At 44.5% G+C, this 21,728-nt stretch overlaps 1 protein-coding gene across 1 annotated transcript in view; it reads left to right on the top strand.

The window, feature by feature from the left end:
• Pde11a (phosphodiesterase 11A) overlaps positions 1-21,728 on the top strand; it is a 373,525-nt gene that overhangs the window by 244,873 nt on the left and 106,924 nt on the right. The window contains exon 10 of the mRNA XM_052181167.1: positions 4,237-4,287. Coding sequence (XP_052037127.1) covers positions 4,237-4,287 — 51 coding nt within the window. The remainder of the gene's footprint in view (positions 1-4,236; positions 4,288-21,728) is intronic.

Genomic DNA, 21,728 nt, shown 5'->3' with positions numbered 1-21,728 from the left:
TTGTGCTGAGCCTTAGTTTTCCTTTGGTGCTGTAATGACTCTACTACAACACAGTGAATTAAAAATAACACATGCTTATTTCGTTGTAATCCTAGAGGTCGTAAGTCTACAAGAGACCTTTTAAGGCCAGCATCGAGATGTAAAGGGTCTTTGTTCCTGTGCAGATGCTAACGGATAGTCTGTGTACCTGTCTTTTCTGCCTTGTGAAGTTAACCTTCGCACTGTGGGCCGTCTCCAACCCTTCCCTGCCTAGTCAAGACTCACACTGTGTCTCTCTGGTTCCTTCCTCTCTCCATTCTGGCCCTTGGAAGGACTGTGTGGATCCACTAAACCCAAGTGCTTACTTTTCAATGTTAGTTCCTTCTGTAGACAACTTCTCTTTGCAATCTAACATAACATGTTCACTGATACCCGGCATGCCTTGGGCGTTCAACACAAGTGTCCTGTAAGGTAGAGCTATAGAGTGTTGTTCTGTCTGTCCTGTAAGGTAGAGCTATAGAGTGTTGTTCTGTCTGTCCTGTAAGGTAGAGCTATAGAGTGTTGTTCTGTCTAGTACATGTGGAAAAATCAACATACATGTTGAGGCATGTTAAATTTGAGCTGCCAGGGAGTCAAGCAAGCAGGAACTAACAATGGTGGCCGTTGCCAATGTTAGTGACAAATACTGAGAGATCTGCACTAAGCTTAGTTGTCAACACCCGGTGCTATGGAAAGCACAGGGTGGTGTAGCATCCCTGAAAGAGAGAACAGTCCTACAAAGCTACCATGTTTCAAGTGAAAGAGGAAAAACAAAGAACAAAGTGACAGAAAGACCAGAGAAACGGTATGGAAATGCAAATAACTCTCTACCTGGGAAGCCCAGCATGGAGCCTTAAAGAAAGAAGGGAGGAGGGGTCCTCAGGGTTCAGTGCTGCCACACAGAGTATCTGAACTCTGTCAGTGGACTTGCCCACAAGAAATGTCAAGTTTTCATCAAGGCTTCAGTGCAGAGACGAGGGTGGCACTGAGATTGATGAAGGTGGGGTGGTGATCATGGTCACAGATAATGAACTTCTATGTGACATTAGCAGTATATGTAGACGCTTTTAAAACCAATGAGGCGGGCTTAGTGAGATAACTCCATGCATCAAGGCCCTTGCTGCCAAACCTGATAACCTGAACTTGGGGCTTATATTGTGGAAAAGGAGAACCTACTCCAACAAGTAGTTCCATGACCAAAACACACACACACACACACACACACACACCAGTAACTTTCATGCTTCTTAGAAAAGGCACATGAAACAGTAAACATAAAAATGGACAAGTATACTAAATCAAATTTTAAAACCTCAGCTCATTAAAGACATAACCAGACACAATGCACACAACTCACGTGCCTGTAGTCTCAGCTGTCGAGAGTCAGGCAGGCAATATTCAGGGCAACACAGCAGGCCCTCCTCTTAAAAACAAGCAAACAATAATATACATTACACTAGACTAGGAAGCAATGTTTGTGAATATATATGCATATCTATTATGGAACTTAATTCTAAAGTATACAAAAAACCTTATACCTCACTTATAAATGAGTTATATGTGAATTATAATTGAAACGAAATTATAAATGAAAAAGAAGCTAATGTTAAGTGAGCAGAGAGCCTTAGTCTGTAATAGTTATTTGCTTCACTGATTCAAGTAGTTTCAATTTAGTATTGTTAATTGGTTTTTTCTTTTTATTAATAATAAAGGAAGTGGAAAATTGATTTAAGGAAAATGGGAGCATGCCATAGTCACAGGCTAAAAAGTTTGGCTGAGCACCATCTAGTGGCGGAGGTTTGAATTGCAGTTTTTGGTTTTGGTTTCTCTGGTCAACTGCTGATTTTAAAGACTTAATATACAAAAAGGGACTTGCAAACACTAAGAAAATCTAAGACAATAATAAAGTTAGAGATTACTTTAATAAAATAGAACCAAAAGTACAGAATGTTTATTTAAAAAATCAACAAAGGTCATAATATATGATACCAATCAGGCAAATATATACAGGGTAGACTTTTAACTGACTATTCATATAATCAACATAAGTTAATGTATGCACATTATGTATGTAATAACATACGAAATTGTATGCCAGATAATAGACATTGTACTCTTGCATTAAATTTTCCTAAAATTCTGTGAAATACAAACCACCCCAGGTAATAATGTTACAATTAACATTTTGCTGGTGGTAACTCATTTTGTTGTCAATAAGCAAACCTAACAAATGCTATTTATCTCACAATATAATGTTTTTGTGGGTCCCTTCTGAAGATGAAAGGGAACTGGGAAAGCCACGGAGAAAAGAAATAAAGAAGAGGAGGACCACGGTCACAGTAGGAGACAGGGTGTTTACTTCCGGTAAACGCAACAAGGTTTCATTTGAGCATTACGACATTCTGCCATCATGCCTCTTGTTTCACACACACACCCATGAATTCTGCTGCACTACAATTACATTTCAAGAAGTTGTTACAAGCTTCACGGTGTAGTAAAATTTTTTCCTGTTGAAAATAATGGAAAATGCCCTCCCGCCTGGGGTTTCATGTGGAGCCTCTGATTTTCAGCTGCTGTTGAATACAAGGTGGCTCTATAGTGGTATTACTGTGCCACTTTACTAATGCTTCCACAGAGCTGTTCACAGAGCTGGGAAGCAACCCTCTGAAAATGTGCCTGCACCGACTGTGTTCAGCCACCAGGAGGCGCCGTCTCCACAGTTGTGTGCTTTCACCCGAATCAGCGTTCCCCAAACGTTCTTGTCAATGTCTTATTAGGTTGGCATGTTGTGACATTGCTATATCATCTAAAGCAGAGTTCTAAGACTAATTAGATTTTGGAAATGCTGAGCTACAGTTCAGAGGCAAACTGTGATTCTCCAAGGTTGGGAAGTGCAGAAAGATTTAATGGGTCCCCAACACTCGAGATAAGACTTCAGAATGTGTTTGATACCAAGTAACAGGTAAAATGCACACTTCATATACAGGTGTGTGATACATGTGTGTGCTTGCCTGAAAATGTACTAGTGCTAGCTAGCTTACACCCATGCACCTACTTGTGCTGTAAAAGAAGAACCTGTAGCAAGGCAGCCCAGCAGGAAGTTTTTTCTTTGCCTGTTATATACTGTCTAGAACATCCTTGGTTGTCACTTCATAGACACTAGAGCTGGGTACGCCTCTGGGAATCACAGATGAATCCCACAGAGGGAAGATAGATAGATAGATGATAGATAGATAGATAGATGGATGGATGATAGATAAATAGATGATAGATGATAGATAGATGATAGATAAATAGAAAGACAGATATAGATACATACATACAAATGTATGTAGATAGATAGATAGATAGATAGATAGATAGATAGATAGATAGATACAAATGTATGTACGTACATACATACATAAATACATAGATACATAGACATAGATAGATAGATAGATAGATAGATAGATAGATAGATAGATAGGTAGATAGACAGATACAGTAATTACATTAACCCCCTGTGTCAGTGGCTTGGGATATGGTGATAAACCATGAAGACCAGTTTCTTGTTTGCATGATATCATCGGGAGCAAGTTGGCCACAGCTCTACAAGCGTGTTTTCTTCATGTCTCAGGCTGCAAAAATAACCCTCTCTGGTCATGGCCTTCTAATAATTCAGGGAGAAGAGAGCTGGTGAGACCATGTGATTGCCCTTAAGAGTCACATCTGTCACTTTCCCTAACATCCCTATGCCCAATAAAGGTCACACACTAAGGCTAATGTCAGTAGGGCTAGGTATATAATCCTGTTGTCACATGGGTCCCCAGTACAGAGCTATGTAATCTTTCCAGTGTGTTTAACAAGTGGAAGTAAGAGAGCAAATGGAAGAGGGGTCAAGCAACATGATCTCCCACAAGACACACACACACACACACACACACATGTACACACAAACCTTGCACATACCTATTACAGAGCATTTCTCAGGAGAGGTACTCACATCTTCTGGTGACTGTGGTCTTGACCTGCACCATGTTCCTTTGAGAATATCGGCTGTAACATAGTCAGCCTTCAGACTGTGTCACAGACGATTCTTAGCAGTCTCTTGTTTGACACTGAAGTCCACTGTCAAGTCAAGGTGGTGTATGTAGGGCAAAGCCCGTTTTCCAGGGAGGAAGATTTGAGACAACTCCATCTTATCCATTACTGACATTCTGTCCTCTTCCCCATCAGGTGCTATCATACCACGCCACATGTTCCAAGGCTGAAGTCGACAAGTTTAAGGTAAGGAAGGGATTGGGTTGCACTGTTAGCACGCAAAGATAAATTTTGTCTGACTCGGTTGTCCTTCTCACTGGGTGCGTGAACCACAGCTCTGGGCAGAGTGTCTTGGAGTCCTTCTTTTTAAAGAGGTGGAAGGATTATGCAATGGAATAGTCCCTGTGTGGTTTACATGAGTCAATGTGTCTTTGCATGTGTTGAACATACAGATACAGGGTGGGAGGAGTCTGTTTAATAGGGTAAGAATCTGGACACCTAACTTAGTTTTTGGTTTTACTTCTAACTTTGGGTCCATTTAAAAATTTTAGAGCCTTATTCTCTTCTTTATCTATAAAACTAAATCAAGAGAACAAGATCATAGAAGCTAACATTTATCACATGCTCGCTGTATGCCTGGAACGCTATGAGGCTTTTTCAGGCATTGGACCCCATGGCCCTGTGAAGGGCTATGCACACTATTTTCCATAAACCAGGGAGTCACCGAGTGACCAGTCTAACCAGTAACAAGGATAAGACATTTGATGATCCACTCCACCATGTGCCTCCCTGATGCTCGGGGTGACCCCCAACTGGTTCCCATGGCTGACCAGTCTATGAATGAGTTTAAGCTCAGAATGACCACACTCCAATTGGTTCCCACGGTCCGACGAATCGATGAGTGAGTCTAGAATGTCCCTTTGTATCTTAGTTACCACTGTTTCTTTAGGTGCGGTTCAGAATACTATCATTTCTCCTTGGATTCCTACAAATCAATTTTTTAACAACAGACACAAAATGGGAGCTATAGCTCAGTGGTCTAATACTTACCATGTGCAGGGTCCTGGATTCAATCCCCAGGACTTCGGGAAAGACAAAAGCATAAGAATGTTGGGAAAGTGATTTTTTTTTTTTTGCCTTTAAAAAGCTTTGTACTTTGCCTTTTTCAACGTTTTAAAGTGCTGAGAATTATCAGGAAAAGCCACTGCATGTATAAGAAATATCATATACTGCCATGTTAGTACGTGACGTTGCTTGCTGTTCTTCTAGGGCTCCCATCTGCACATAGACCCATGTTATCCTCACAGGGAATAGCGCGGTACCCCAGGTCAAAAGGACAGACAGCACTATCCTGAAGTAATTGCTGCCTCACCCGCAGGAAGGAACAAAGCAATCTAAGCCCCAGCAGTCAGGGCCTATTTGATGTAGAAACAATACATCTTACATTCTCTTCCAGTTTGTTTCTGCCTCTGTAACAAAATACCCAAGACTGTGTAATTTATAAACAATAGAGGTTACTTAGCTCATGCTATGCAGGATGAGAAGCCCAAGGGCATGACTGACATCTGCTCAGCATCTGGTGTGTGTGTGTGTGTGTGTGTGTGTGTGTGTGTGTGTGTGTGGTGGGCTTTTTGCTTCATCACAGCAGAGCAGAGGGCATCATGTGGCAAGGTAGAGCAAGCACTCTAGAGCCGCTCTTAGACCAGCTTCCCTTTGGGTAAGCCACGAATCCATTCCTTCGTGAACCAGGGCAGGGCCCTCGGGACCCACCCATCTCCCAACGTCTCACCAGCACCGCTACAGTGATTGCAAATTTCCAACACATGGAATTTGGGATTAAAATCACGGTATATGTTGACTAGGATATGAACTCCGTTGTGACAGAAATTTTTGTGTATTTTCTTCATGGTTCTATCTCTACTGCCTTTCAAAGTTCTTGGTCCATAGTGACTCTCAGTAAATGCTTAGTGAATGAATAAATGGGTGAATGAATGAATGAATGAATGCAAAGAATATCAGTATTTTAGATCTTAAGGCAGTTAGCAACCAAGAAAACATTAAAACTGTAATATGAAATTATTTTAGGTGCCAATCTAAATAGAATTTTATTTAATGTATACAAATTATATTTTTCCATAAAATATTTAAAGCTTATTTACCTTAGTAAAATTTAATATCAAAATTTAGTATCTGGTGCATCAAAACACCAGATATTACATGGTAAATCTGTAAAAAAAAATTTATTTTGATCTATAAATTTGAAAAGTTAAACAATACAGCAAAGGTTTTGTTACCTAGACATCTGCTTAATGGCAATACCCAGCTCTTGCTAAAAAGATAATATCACATTCCATGATTTCATTTTTGCTGCTATTATGATTATCCTTGTTGCCAAAGCAGGGAAGTAACCAGAGAGAGGACAGCAAAATGCACAAAGAACTAAATGTGACTATGAAAGCCACCCACAGCAACCTCCCAGAACGACCGCCAGCCACAGTGGCTTAGAGCTCGCTGCTTTGTGAAAGGCCGCTAGCCTGCAAGCAGGCTCCATTCTCCGCTTAAGAACAAACAGGACTCCAGTGTCTTAGAACACGCCATGCTTTCCTATTATCTGCCCCCAAACACACTAAAAATATGGAGTATTTAAATTTGAGAACAAAGGGTTATTTCATCTTAAAGCCATCAAGCTTACTAACTGAACTGATTTATTCCAGATTTTATCCCAAAAGATATTAGCTGGTATCCTATTATAATGTAATTTAGATATAGTAGTAATTTTAACCAAATGGTTTTTCCTTGATATATAAAGTAAATAAAACATTATCCTAATTGATGGCTTGTGTCTATTGTAACTGTAGCAATAACATTAAAATATAGTGTGCTTAGAACAATCCTGTGTACAGTCATGGGACGTTTATGCAAACTTCAGACTCAGTTGTATACAGCTAAGTAAATAACTGAATAAATACTTTATTTTCACCAATATATACAGACAAGACACATCTACATACAACTGTGTTATAACATGTATTATCTTTAGCACATTCGAAAGTATGCATACTTTTAAACAGCATAGAGATTTAAGTCTGGAATCAGGGTTCTCCATAGATATCCTGAGTTAAAGGATAGGTAGGTAAAAGATAGTTAAAGAATAGTCCTAATGTTTACTTAGCTGGGACCAGTGCTCAGTGATTCAGAGATGACCCCAGAGTTTGGGAAGAAATTATTTAATTATCTGGTGGTAGGAAAGATCTGGAGCTCAGATACACACAGGCATATGACAAATCTCAATAGAAGCCCTAGATGCGCGCCATCTGGATGGAGAAATGTCCTAGAGATCAGCAGATGTGGTCACCTACATGAGCCTGAGAGCCTTTCTGAACCAAGAGTGGGTTCTAATGAAGTGGGAGTTCACATGCCTCTCTATCTACACGTGAGTCGGCGCTCAGCAGGCGAGCCAGCTCCTGGATCCGTCTCAGCCTCGGATCCCTGTTCTTAGCTGAGAACGTGAGTGGATGCAAAAGCCAGATCCTTAGGAGGGTTCCAGCTCTGCCGTGATTCAGATAGCTCGGCTTCCAGAGTGTCAGCTGCACACACCAGGGACCAGAAGCTTCCTGCAGACCAGAGCAGGGACACATTCCCACCAGTAGGACCATCAGGGGCTGGGAAGGACAGTGCAGGTGGAGAGGTCACTTGGGAAGACACACTGTGAAGACCTCAGGAAGCAGTGCGGGTACCAATTCTGAAGAGTGGGGAGTGATAATCTGTGCCCTTCCTTATTCTTAGTTTACAGCCATTTGTACACATAGAGGGTGTGACCTAAAGGGGGACTGACTTCACGGGAGGTAAAGTAGCCCATCCTTGTGCCTGCTGGTTCTGTTTCACACTGCTTGACCTGGTAGATGTTTCCTCCCATTTTAGAAAGTCGTGAATGAGCTATCTATGATTTCCTTTATCCTGACTTCTCCTCTTTGTCTTGTTGAGAAGAATTCGGAGCAGTGTGTAGTGTGATAGGTGGAAAAACAGGATTAGAGTTTGTCTCCATCTTGTTTCTGTGGATGTGGTCAAACATCCGGATAAAAGCAACCTCGGGGGAACAAGTTTATTTTAGCTCACAGTTCAGGCTATAGTCAGTCACTGCAGGGAAGTCACGGGGACCTGGTCAAGGCCACAGTCAGGAGCAGAGAGAGGGAGAGCAGGCCTGCATGTGCCCAACTCACTCTCTCCATTCACACAGTTCAGGGTTCCCCACCACAGCAACAATGACACCCACAGTAGCTGGGGCTTCCCACCTCAGTTAGCATACTCAAGGGGAGGCCTAACAGACACTCTCCACAGGCTAACCTTATCTAGACAGACCCTCCCTGAAACTCTCCTGGCAAGTCAGACTAGGTTGTTTCTAGCTAGCAACTAAAACTGACCCTCACTGACTTGAAAGCCAATGTCCCAACGCTGTCCAACAAGTGGGTTGTGCTTCTTCAAGAAAGTCAGAACTCAGGCTTATTTTCCTTAGTTCTGATATTATTCATACCTCAGGAAATAGTCTTGCTTGTAGGGCCACTCATACACTCGAAAAGATCCCAAACTTCTAGATACTAATAAATTAACTGCTTTTGGAAGTCTGATTCTGATTATAGCATCAATAAATTATCCTTATGGGCTGATTGCCCTGTGCATTAATGAGCAGGCCAAGATCCAAAGAATGTTTTTTTCCCCTCATTAACATTTACTGTTCCATGGACCTGAAATGAGAAAGTGACACAGAGAAAATTCGTGCAGATTTTAGTGCCTGTTTACATCTCTTCAGCGCTGTGCTAACAGGAATAGCATATAAAGACCGTATTGACAATTAGATCTCTTCGAAGACGGCTAGTTTAAAAGCTTTTAATAACCTGAAGATAGCAGCTGTGATAACACGAGAAAACAAGCTTAGCACACCAATTATGTGCTCCTGTGGTTTTACACACTTTCCTCAGGTTCCATTGCAATGGACAGAGCTAACGGTTATCACCACCTACTGCCAGTCTATGCATTAGCACCAACCTGTGGGCATTCTTAGGTTATATGGCCTCCTTCAGTCACCCCTTCTTCCCATTCAGAACTGCCTGGGTTACAGCTGCAATCAAAGACGAGGCTCGTTTACCGCCCCACAACGGCCTCAGTAATTAAAGGCCAGTAACTCAAGGTGGATGTTTGAGTCTGGACCACCTCTTCCATCATCCAGGTTTTCAGTGTTAATGCCCAAGCCACAAACTGATATCATGGCCAAGTAAATGAAATGCCAAGAACAGACACTTCCTGTGGCATCTGCATATGGAAATAAGAGCAAAGGAAATGTCCCGATGTGGTCTCAAGGGTCAAAGGTCATCCTCACCACCTAGTCTGGATTTAAGAGAGCACTTTGATTCCCGGGATAAAATCGCATGGAGAAGCAGCTTCAGGCCTCAGGACGACCCACCAGTGCTGCTATGGCAATCTACCAGGCTTCTTCAGGAGCAGGCAGGAGTGAGGAATGCCACATTCCCTTTGTGGACCGGTGCTGGGATGCATTACACTATAAACTCAAGAAAGTGTTTCTGTCTCCAGCTGTCACTGCACAAGATGGCCTCCTTCCTGGCCACTTCCCCTAGCCACACAGCACAGTGCAGAAAGAGTGACTTCACAGGGTCCAACCAAACCAGGCAACTCAGGGCATGCTGAGGAGGGATGATGGGAGGAGATCACTAAAGAGGGATCCAGGGATCCAGGGATCCAGAGGTCCAGGGATCCAGGGATCCAGGGATCCAGGGGTCCAGGGATCCAGGGGTCCAGGGATCCAGGGGTCCAGGGGTCCAAGGATCCAGGGATCCAGGGATCCAGGGGTCCAGGAGTCCAGGGGTCCAGGGGTCCAGGGGTCCAGGGGTCCAGGGATCCAGGGGTCCAGGGATCCAGGGGTCCAGAGGTCCAGGGGTCCAGGGGTCCAGGGGTCCAGGGGTCCAGGGATCCAGGGGTCCAGGGATAGAGGCTGGCAGCTCACAGTGTCACCCCCCAGAGCATCATTACACCCCCCCCCAGTCCCTCTGCCTCTGACAGATGCTCTCTCAGAGGCCCCTCAGCAACCAGGGCTAGCTTGGAACCTCGCTGTCCGAAGAAAGCAGGTTGTTGTCTTCGTGCTCCCCAGACTCATTCTCTGCAACGCTGCTTTCAGAACTGCCCACCTGGCTTTCCCAGGTCACCCCTCCCCCCAGCTTGTTTCCAGGATGCTGGAAGGAGGCAGCAATGTGTGCAGAATTTTGGTACCGACGTCTACCTAGCCTAGTCTGTCTCCCCCAGCCCTGACGCCTGCCTCTTGAATTTAAGGCATCGTTTTGACTCTCACTAGTATTTATGCCAAGTTTAGTATCCAAGTTTTTCTTTACTGTCAGAGTAAGCTATCGAACTCTCCCTGGGAAATGCTTTGCAGGGGAAGGAACAGCCCTGGCACCGCCAAGGGCAGTCTGTTGACACTGCGGCAGGCAGCTGGCTGCAGCCATAAATATGTGGCCTGCCTTGTGCTCAAGTGTCCAGCTCCCTTTATGAATTGTGTCTTAATCAAAGGCTGCATGGCAGGAAGGACGGCTGTACTTTGTCACCCTTGAGCACTGCAGACACCAGGGAGGTGATGATGTGCAGTGGCCGGAGCTTTAAGGCCAAGATGGCCTTTCTTAGTGCTGAGCTCAGCGGCTATGGATTGAGGACCCTTCAAGGACCTGCCTGACCCAAATATATCCTGTGATGACCTTGACCTCCACCCCCCAGAGCAACACACACAGCCACTATTTGTCACTTCTTTCCTTTGGAAAAAAACAAAGCAGGCACACCTTTTCTACAGGTCACTCACTGGCAACATCTACTTTTGTAGGACAAAGATTGCACCTGGGGTCCAGGCAAGATGGATCAGTGGTTAGGAGCATGTACTGCTTCTGAGGTTGGGTTCCTGACACCCCTATCTAATAACTCACAACTATTTCTAACCCCAGTTCTAGGGTCATCTGATGCCTCTGGTCTCCTGGGGCATCTACACTCTAGGCACATAACCAACAAAACATAGAGATGCATACTTGAATATAACTTTAAATCTGTTTTACGAAAGGTTTAGAAGGTCACTTCATTCCCTGCTGCAGGCTCTCAGGCTGGAGGGCAGTTGGTGTTGTTTTAGAGTATTAGAAGCAGAGCAATGATGAGATGAGAAAGCCCAACAGAGACCACGTGTGGCCCAGTGCTAACCCCGACCCTTGAACTGTGAAGAGAATTAAAGAAGCCAAAGCTGTCAGAACATTCTTGAATACTAGGGTGTCCGGGCCTGCACCATGCTGTATTCGCTCTGGCTTCCTTCTAATACAGCTGTGTGTGGTTATGGATTTGAACTAGGAAATTGTGGAGCTGGGACATGTGGCCCCTGCACTCTTTAGCTGAGTGCCTTGGATGTAACAGAAGAGCGGCTCGTGACTCCTCCCCCTGTGCGGCTCGTGACTCCTCCCCCTGTGCGGCTCGTGACTCCTCCCCCTGTACGTATCCGGGTATCCACTCTGTTGTCCCATTCTTTCTGCCTAAGCCTCTACCTCTCATCCCCCGCCCCCCCCCCCCCCCCCCACACACACACACAGTTCTCACCAGTTCAGCTCCTTGCTCTCTCCTCTGCAATCACTACTGCACTCTCTGGTTCTGCCTGGGCTCCCTGCCTCCTCCTCACCCTTTCTCAAATCCAGACAGAACCCAGCTGCCAGCTGGACGGCCTTCTTCAGCAGTGCCAGAGTCTCACAGAGTCTCACAGACAGTGCAGAGATTTGTGACCATGAGTCTCTAGACTCAGTCTAGACATTAAATGTACTCCAAAAGTCTGGCAGTGGTGGCGCACGCCTTTAATCCCAACAATTGGGGGGCAGAGACAGGCAGATTTCTGAGTTCGAAGCCACCCTAGTCTACAGAGAGAGTTCCAGGACAGCCAGGGCTACACAGAGAAACCCTGTCTCAAAGAACAAGCAAACAAACAAACAAAAAACAAAGTGCCCATGCTGTTGGGTTGTGTTACAATTCCTTTCAGTTTCTACTGCAACATAACTCTCAGGCACACCGGTCTCATCAGATGGTTAGACAAGGAGCATTTAAGGGGGAAGGGAGGAATCTTTGACTTGTTCTTTTTTTTTTTTTTTAATCCCTTATATCATAGATAACCGTGCTTGGCATCTGGGTGCATCTTGTGACCAGGTTCACTGAACTCTGCCATTTTGGGTTCAGGGAACTGCAGTACTTCGGAGTAAACTTGAAGCAGGGATCTATCACAAGAGCAAAAATTGAAAGTTTTGTATCAATCTTAGCTCCTGGGTGCTTTAAACTCCTCCTTGTGTGCACTCGCTTATCAATTTCTCAGTTTCTTATGCAGGCTAAGCTCCGTGGAAATAAAGGGAGTCGTGTTCTCTGGGCTGAGCTCTGGCCCAGTTCTGCTGACGTGTTCCGGGAGGACAGTGTCTCTCTGCTGTAGGCAGGAGTTTTCACAGTGTTGGTGGTTTCTTTACTATTATATAAAATTCTGCATGAATCTATGTTGTTCAGTGCATTTACATTTTCTCCTACCTTTGTTGTGTGTGTGTGTGTGTGTTGTGTGATTTGTCTGTGTGTTGTGTGAGTTGTCTGTCTGCCTGCCTTAGTGCATGTCACAGTGTATGTATGGAGCTCAAGAGACATTTTTCAGAATTTTGGCCTCTCCTGTTATGTAGGTGCCAGGAACCAGACCCAGGTCACCAGGGCCTTGGCCTTTGCTGGCTGAGCCACCTCACCAGCCCCAATCAAGCATTTTAAAACATGTTATCTCCCTGCGTCATGAAATGACTTTCTAGTGCTTTCTGTTAGCATTTGCCGTAGCATACTGTCTCCCCGTGTGTCTGGGAAATCATGGACTGGCTTAGAAGGTCTCTGTGTTTATGTCTCAGCTGAGAACAGATCCGTTCAAAATCTTTAAAGTGTTTGTGAATCCCAGGGCTGTAGGTTCTAAAGCAACACATGAAACCTCTGCCCTCAGGGCTGCCTGAAGTCTCAGGACTACAGCTGTCCCTTGGCACAGTCTGTGTTGGAGGTGTTTGCGGTAGGACAAGAGTGAGCAGCCGTGTGAACACAGACAGAACAGCTACCGGCTCATGTAAATTTCCTGGGCTTTGGGTTCCCTCATCTGTACAGCAAAGCCCTTCCCAGCTATAAAAGGATGCTGCTTTATGAGCCTATAAAGTTTATCCGTAGGAGTGAAGGGGAAATAAAACACAAAGGAAAATAAACGTTGACAAAACATCTTGAGGTCTTTATGATTCCGAATGTTCAAAGGTTTGGATGGAAGATCGGCTTCAGAATTAAGAGTATTTGCTGGAAGACCTGGCTCAGGTTGATTTAATTACATTTTACAATTAATTTTCAGAGGCTCTCGTGGCTATATAATATTTGAAGAGTAATAAAAATGTAATGGTACTCATGAGGGGGACTGTGGCAATGTTTGGTAAGACAAGCCTTAAACTCATCAGTATAGAATCTATCCCTAGCTCTGCCCATAAATGTTTACATAGTAATTGTGTGTTTAAAACTAAGAAATAGCAGTGGCTATTAAAAACAAAGCAAACAAAAACAGTACCATTGCTCACGACCCTTAGTCTCTTGGTGAAGGCAGGGTCCATTGCATGCATGGAGCAGCCAAGAACTAACCATCAAGAAAGGCGGGAGTGGTACACACTTGTGATCCCAGCACTCAGAAGGCACAGCCAGGAGGAAACCAAGAGCTCTGGGCCAGCCTGGGCTACAGAGTGAGATGCTGTCTGTAAAGGAAAAACAAACAAACAATAAGCTCTAGAAGGAAAAATGTACCCTGACTTTAATGGCTTCCCCCAGCCCTGGTTTCATTTTGATTCTAGAACAGTCCATACATTTTAAGTAGGAACATGGATGCCAAGTCCTGGAATTTTACCCTGAGACAATTTCTTTTGACTCACCTATTATTCTTGGAAACCTAGCAGCATTTTGACAACTTTGGAGGCAAACAAAGGCAAAGATGTCTAGGAAGGAATTTTTGGTTGAATTTAAGACGCTATTTTTTAAAAGGACTGTCTGTGGTGCTCTTTAGTGTGTGGTGTTTTGTTAGAAATTTCTCTCCAGATTCGTGTTTGTACCATCCACGTGGTTTCCTGCTGAGGACTTCAGACTGTTTAGAAACATCCGGGAACTGGAGGCAGGAAACATGGAGACCCTGAATCATTTGTAGATCTGGGGGAGACGATCCATTATTCTGACACGTCGCCTATCTTCTTTAGTCCAGTTGCCTATCTTGCGCTGTAGAAATCTCTCAACATCTGAAACCTCAGAGGGAAAAGAAGGCTTCCACTTTATTATCCAGCACTCTCCGGGCTGCCAAGGACCATGTGAGAACGATAACACAGATAAAAGATTGCAAACATCAGTTTAATGATAAAGTACGCGTCAGGAGATAAAGTCGTAGGCTTAGGGCACGAGAACTTATGGATCAGATAGGAACTATGGGAAGGAGGATGTAGAGTGAGGGATGTGTAATATTTTTTTGATATTAGGGATATCATGAACAATATGCCGATTATCTGAAATGTGATTATTAGAATGTAAATTCTTAAAGTACACACACATACACACATGCACACACACACACACACACATTCTTTTTTTGGTTTAACTCATTGGAATACTCCCCCAACTTATATAGTCCCATGATTTTACATTTTAGCTCAGTGTAAGGGAAGGACCTCCCAGTAGCTTATTGTCTCGAGGAGATAAGCAAATGGCAAATCCTTGAGAGAAAAGGATCTGAGATGAAGCACTTTGGCCACTGGGTGACATCCTTGCTCCACGTAAGAATTTCCAAAGCCACATTTTTAGGGAAATGGTTAAAACCTCAAAGATGGATTTCAAAGTAATTTTGAGATATAATAACATTGGTGTGCGTGTACATGACCTGGAATATGTTAGTGACACCAAAGTTGATTCATTCCACCCAGGCGTGATCTGGAGAGCCGGAGAGCAATGCTCCCCTTGGCTTAGCCTCATGAACAAAGCCAGGGTCTGGTCGGCATGCTTGATGTACCACAGAAAGGCATCCTGTGAAGGCGCGGAGGTCATGTAGAGGGGCAGGAATTGACGAGGTGGTGCCTCGGAAGCATCTGGAGGTCAGAGGGTCAGACGCCCCATTAATTATCTTTATCGTTGTTTGTTTCCTTGGCACAGCACATGCCGTGCTGTCTGGCAGGCCCTAGCCCTTCAAGTGCATCCCTGTCAGGCCTGAGCCAGTGAACTATTAAGGACTTCTTTTCCTTCCTTTCAGGCATGCTGAATGTTGGTGGAAGTAACTCTGGGGTGAGCTTTGTTCCCCTGGAAGCAATCCTTGAAGTTCACCACATTAACCGGGCCAGAGCCAAGAACTTAGCAGCCAGGCAGAATGTTGACCACTTTGGGTTTGAGGCTTATAGATAGATAGATAGATAGATAGATAGATAGATAGATAGATAGATAGATGGATGGATGGGTGGGTGGGAGGATGAATGGATGGGTGGGTGGGTGGGTGGGTGGGTGGGAGGATGGATGGATGGATGGATGGTTAGATGGATGGATGGATGGATGGACAGACAGAGAGACAGATAGGACATAGATATAAATATATGGCCTCCTTCTTCATATGTGTATGTATTATTAAACTCAGCATTATGAGCAATTATAACCACAGAGAGCATTCTAAGACTGTTTTGTAATACAGACTGGTGTTTTCAGAGCTTTGGCCATTTGGTTGGAAGTGAGGCAATACACAACAAAGAATTTAATTAAAAAGTGATAAATCTGTTAGATCATAGTGTAACCGCATTGCAGAAGGGACCTAAGCCTATAGGGACTAGCCTTGTAGTTGATCCTAGAGCAGTGCTTCTCAACCTTCCTAATGCTGCGACCCTTTGGTGCATTTTTTCATATCATGGTGACCCCAAACCATAAAATTATTTTGTTGCTACTTCGTAATTGTAAATTTTTCTACTGTTACGAATCATAATGTAAACACCTGATATACAGGATGTCTGATCTGTGACCCCTGTGAAAGGGATGTTCAACCCCCAAAGAGGTCGTGACCCTCGAGGTAAGAACCACTGCCCTAGAGGCTGTACGCAGAGCAGACTTTACAGCACCTCTGAGGGCTAAGGATGCTCAAATTCATACCCCTCTGAAAGCAGACAGTATGAGAGTAGCCCGGGAGAACTTAAAGCATCAGACTTTCTCAACCTATCCAGGGATAAGAATTCAAACCCAGCTCTTCGGCTAAGCAGTGTCAGGTGGACAGACTTTAAAAATGTATTTCCTCTCCTCCCTAGAGAATGGCACAGTGCCAATCACCGCATCTTTCAAAGATTGCTCCTCAGGGAGAGTAGCACAGCTACAGCCCAGCATTTCTGCTGATTCGGTGCTTTTGCAGTTCTTGCTCTGTTGATCGGTAGCTGCAAGCCTCTAAAGAAGCTGTTGGTGGCTGAACTCAGCTGCTGTACTAGGGAAGTCCCGGAAGGACCACACTATCAGTTAGAGGGGCTTGGTTTGTGCTGCCGAAGTTCTCTCCTCTCCCTAGAACACACTCAGTTCACTCAGTGAGATAGTCCTTTAGAAAATGAGAAACACAACCTGTGAGGTCTGCTTCTGGTATATCGCTTGCAGTAACTCATATTACCTTCCCCCTTGCTTTCCAGACGACAAACCTAAGACATATATAGAAATGCCCAACAATATACCTGTTTAAAAGGTATGATCTGGGCAGGCATGGCATGCTGAATTTATAGTGTCCTCTTTTGACATGGCACAGAACTCATTGTTTTAGAAGTGCCTGGCCTTGGCTTGGTCCTATCCTTGTGCTCTGATTATGAGCCCTGATAAAACCTTGGTTTTTGCTCCTTTGATAGGTGAGTTCAGGTTTTAAGTGACTTGGGTATGTGCATGCAAGTGTGTGTGCATATTTGTATAAGTATGTGTGTGCACATGTGAGTGCATTGTGTGTCTGTGTGTGTGTGCATATGCACGCATGAGAGAGTGTCTATCTGTGTAAGTTTTCATAGTCTACAAAGTCATCCAGCCCCACTGTTTCCCCAGGTGGACCTCCTCAGCGGTCAGCATTACAGTGTCAACTTCAAGAGAAAGTTTTGTTGAATAATAATAACTTTCCATCCAAAGCGTAAGTCCCAAACAATTCTGGAGCTGAGTAATCCCATTCCTCCTGCTACTGGGCACATTTCCTAACATATATCATAATTCACCTCTGCCCTTTCCAGGCACAGAGAGGGTTCTGGGAAAATCCAACTCTGTGATGGCTTCTGCAGGAACAGATGGCCGCCCACCCAGCTGGGCTCGAGCCTGTCAAACAGCTCTGCAAAACACTGAAGTGACCTTTGAAGAAGGTCACTTTGCCTCACCCCCAACTAGAAAAACTCAAAATTCATAAAAGAAGGAGAATGGAGTGGGGGGAGTGTGCTCCGTGATCGTGTTGCTCCAATTAAAAAAAAAAAAAGGAAAGAAAAGAAAGAAAAGAAAAAAGGAAATGGTCTTAAGTGTGTCCCTGCCCTTTAAACACTGCAGGAATGTTTGTTTGTACCGGAAGTGTCATCCAAGCCACCAGTGGTTTCTCTGAAGTGAGTTCACCATAATTCTCTAAGAAGCTGGACAAGCCAAGGAAGGCTCTATCAGTCTAGTGTTGAGAAAGTCATTGCGTGCTCAGTTCTGTTTGAGCTGCTCCATCCACATGCACTTTGCTCTGTCGCTGTGTGATATGAAGGAAGAGTGAAAGATCCCAGCGGCGACAGCTTTTATAAGATGCACATACAGTGTGCCTGACATTTCCCCAGTAAAGGTTTCAAAGGAGAAGACCATATACAGCCAAAGGGAAAAACAGCCCCATAGATTTCAACCCTGCAAGCCTAGCTCGTGGTCGTGAAACCATCTGACAGGTCTCAGAGCTGGTCTCTTTAACTCTGCACCAATCACCCAGATAGCACCTAGATCAAAAGTGCAGAGCCTGATATGGCAGCATCCAGCCCACTGCTGGAAGCTGGCTGCGAACTGGCATCTGTCCAAGACTAGGTTTCTTGAAGTGACCCCTGTAGAGAAGGCTTGATCCCCACGTGTCACTTTACAGAATCTTGGGAACACTTTCTGATTGACTCGGTTGGTTCATGTGTCTTGTCCTGGTACCAGTCCACTGTAAGGAGGGCTTTGTGAACAGAACAATGTCACTTTCCAAGTGGACACAGGTAGCTAAGAAAGACCATTTCCCCTAGAGAGCACAGCAGCACAGAACACTGTTGCTGTCCTTCAGTTTAAGGATGCTCACAGTTTTCAGATTGTGACTTTCAATCCTCCTCGGACCTTCCCACTGCTTCTGTTCTAACCAGAGATGTTTCCTAAGAATATAGATGGGGTGCTTATATCATAATGTGTGGGTACTGGGTGATAATTACAACTGATCTATCTGCTGAAGCACTTCCCCCGCAATAGTGGCTAGATACTATAACTGAACAGAATATTTTCATTGGGCTCTTAAATATTCTCCCTTTATGTGTTATCTGAGTGTGAGCCACCCGATTTGGTGATATCACGTCCAGATAATTTAAAGTACTCATATATATCTTCCGTGGTTGTGCCCATTGAGTTGGCTTAGAAGTTTGTAAAAACACAGCATCAGCACAGACCAGACCAGCAGCTTTCTGCTGTGCCTGATGCTGCTACAGACCCAGAAAATCCCCTTTCAGCTGGATCAACTAAGAACCTGCAGAGTCCTTCTGGGCAGTCATTTCTTCGTGAATTAATTTGGTCTTCCTGGAAAATTAAACAGATCAAATAGGCCAAACATCCCTATATCCAGTGTTTGAAGCTAACAGTAAAATAGCTCAACTTCTAATCTACTTCCTGGCCTCATTAGAATTCAATTAGCAGAGGACACTCTTTCCTAGGGGCCCTTTGGCAGATTTGTGTGTGGACAGTTAACCTAGGGGTAGCAATAGCAGTTACTTGTAGCCAAACAATTCTCTCCGACTGCAAAGATGAATCCCAAAGATGTTTAGATAGGACTGAACTCTCCCTCCCAGCCCGATGCAAATATTTTAAGTGGACAGAGCGAGATAAACTACGTCCAGTACTGCCCCCGACACTGACCACAGCCTGCAGCTGCCAGAGTCTTTGGACTCGAAAGTCAGAAGGGAAAGGTCAAGGGGTCATGCTAGAGACAAGGAGACGCAGAAGAATTTACAAGTCTCCCTTGACACTGTTGGAAATATTTTCCTGAATAAACAACGTTGGACTTTGAAATATATAAACGGACATTCTATAAAGGGTGTGTATAAATAGCCACATGTTTCTTAAGCAGCGGGGAAAGCTCTCATCAGGTCATGAAAAGCAAGGTACTTGGGGGTAAGTCAACCTTGTGTTGGTTTTTGTAATGTGTGCATTTTCCCCCAGCTGCGCTATTCCCTGCGCACTCGTTCTGCAGCCTGAATGTAGACCTGGGGAGATTTATTCTCCTTCTAACAGGGCGTGCTAGAGTTGTCACTCAGCCTTGAAATAGTTTTCCTCTCCAGTGGAACATCGGGCCAGTGATATATCTGCGCAGCTATACCCACCTGTCACCTTTCTGCTGGCCTTAATGCGTCAGCATTCCACAGAAAGCCAGGCTAGCCAATGGCGGCGCTCGAAGCTGCTGCCTTTATGGGACCCAGCAACAGGAAGGAGTATTTCATTGGCTATCGGGCTTTGCTGGAGAGGAGGCTGTTCCAGATGGGCCTCGGCTGTCTAGCTAGGGATGAGGTTGTGGGGGTGGGGCGGACATCTGGGCATAGAAGCCTCTCAGTGATAAATGTGGTGCCATCATACACGTTGTTCACGCGCGATGCTTACATTCTTACCCTCTCCCTCATAATCAAAGGTTAAAAAAAGGATGGCGCCACATCAGGGCAGCTGGCTTTAATCTGCAGAATCCAAGGTGCGTTAAGAAATAGATCCTGGTCCCCGGTCTTTTCATGTGAATGTAGAGCCTCTGTGGGATAACTTGAAGCTTGCTCACGTGCAGACAGCGAAGCCTTTGTCTGCTGGAGGCGAGGTCCAATGGGTTTGCTGAATGCGGAGTGTATCCCCAAAGTTAGTTTGCCAGTATCTGACCTCGTGAGCTATCTTGCCCTCCATTAGCTTATGTAAACTCAGAAGCAGAAGCCAAAGAAGACAGAGCAGCCTGGCCTTGGAGTGGCAGGCTCTCCCCGCCACTTGCCTCTCTCCACCTTAGTGTGGAGGAGGAAAAAAAATGTTGTTATAGAGCATAGGGAATGAACATTGGTTAGAGATGCACGTGAATAACGCCATCAGGGATTAGCGCACCATGAAGAAGACACAGAGCGTAAAACAGTCATTCTTAACATGACAGAGCCAGCTCTGGCTGAAGACCTTCCTCTATGTCATTTCAAGACACGTGGGTCGAGGAAGGGCATCCTCTCTCGGTAATGAAAACTCTCGGTGAAGCCCATTCAGATGCCTGAATACCAGATGCATCCTGTCATTGGTCAAGGAGAGTGGAGCACGGCACAGTGGACGGAGTGAAGTGACAGCTTACTCCTTATGAACCCGCTGACCTGTCCAACTTGCTCTCCAGAGCTATGAGCAGCCAAATGGGCCAAAAATACCATCTGCTTTTCCAGAGAGTTAGTCAGATGGGAAACTAACCAAAGCTAACAGTAATTGTAATTAGCATTGAGCTGCACTAACGTTAGCTGGGATGCTGTTACATGTTAATTCTGTAGACACACATTAACCAATTAGTGTTGCTCAGTCCCTCTGATCCAAGCACAGGCTCAGATGCAGGTCTCTGCAGTCCCTCCCCATCATAATACCACCTCCATTCCTTTGGGGATTTTAAACACAGGTATGAGTCCCAGGACCAGGACAGGCTGCATGCACCCACAATGTGGACACTAGATTCAAAGCCCAGAGAAAGCCACTGAGAAAGCATTCAGGCAGGATTTTGTGACTACTGTTCAGATATTGTTTTAGAGTCATACAAAATGGACCGAGATGTAAGATCTAGGTAGGATGGAACTCCTACTCCTCTCTAGGTGTTCAGCAGGTAACTGAGCTCAGGGTGAGTCTCACATCTTGACCTTGTGTTGGGCTTTGCAAAGATGAAGAACAGCTCATCCCTACACCAGACATGGGCTCAGGACCCAGCCTAGTTTCACATGTACCACGTGATCAGGGGAAATGGGATAGATCCTTTACAACTACATAGTCATCAACGTTCGACAAGATGGACACCCACCACCGCCACCACCAAGTTGTATGAGGATTTTTATGATGGGGACAGTTTTGAATTCATTATGACACACTATAAACACTCAATAATCATTATAGACCTTTTTATTTCATTCTCTTATATCCTTAAATGAAGAATTTAAATGAAGACTCCTCATTGTTGAGCAGGATATAAAATGAGTTTAGGAAATTATTATCTTTTCTGGCCTTATCTTCTTTGTTCCTCTTTAGTCAAGGAGGAAGAATGTTGTTTTCTATACCAGTAAAACTACAGAAAGACTCAGACACTGGAACAAACTCAGAACTACAATCTATATCATACCAAGCTTTCAGTGCCTAGAATTCCCAGGTTCCTA

Source organism: Apodemus sylvaticus, chromosome 5 (genome assembly GCF_947179515.1).
Source record: "Apodemus sylvaticus chromosome 5, mApoSyl1.1, whole genome shotgun sequence".
Classification (NCBI taxonomy): domain Eukaryota; kingdom Metazoa; phylum Chordata; class Mammalia; order Rodentia; family Muridae; genus Apodemus; species Apodemus sylvaticus.
Note: the sequence above shows the minus strand (reverse complement) of the source record. Positions and strands in the feature narration are given on the sequence as shown.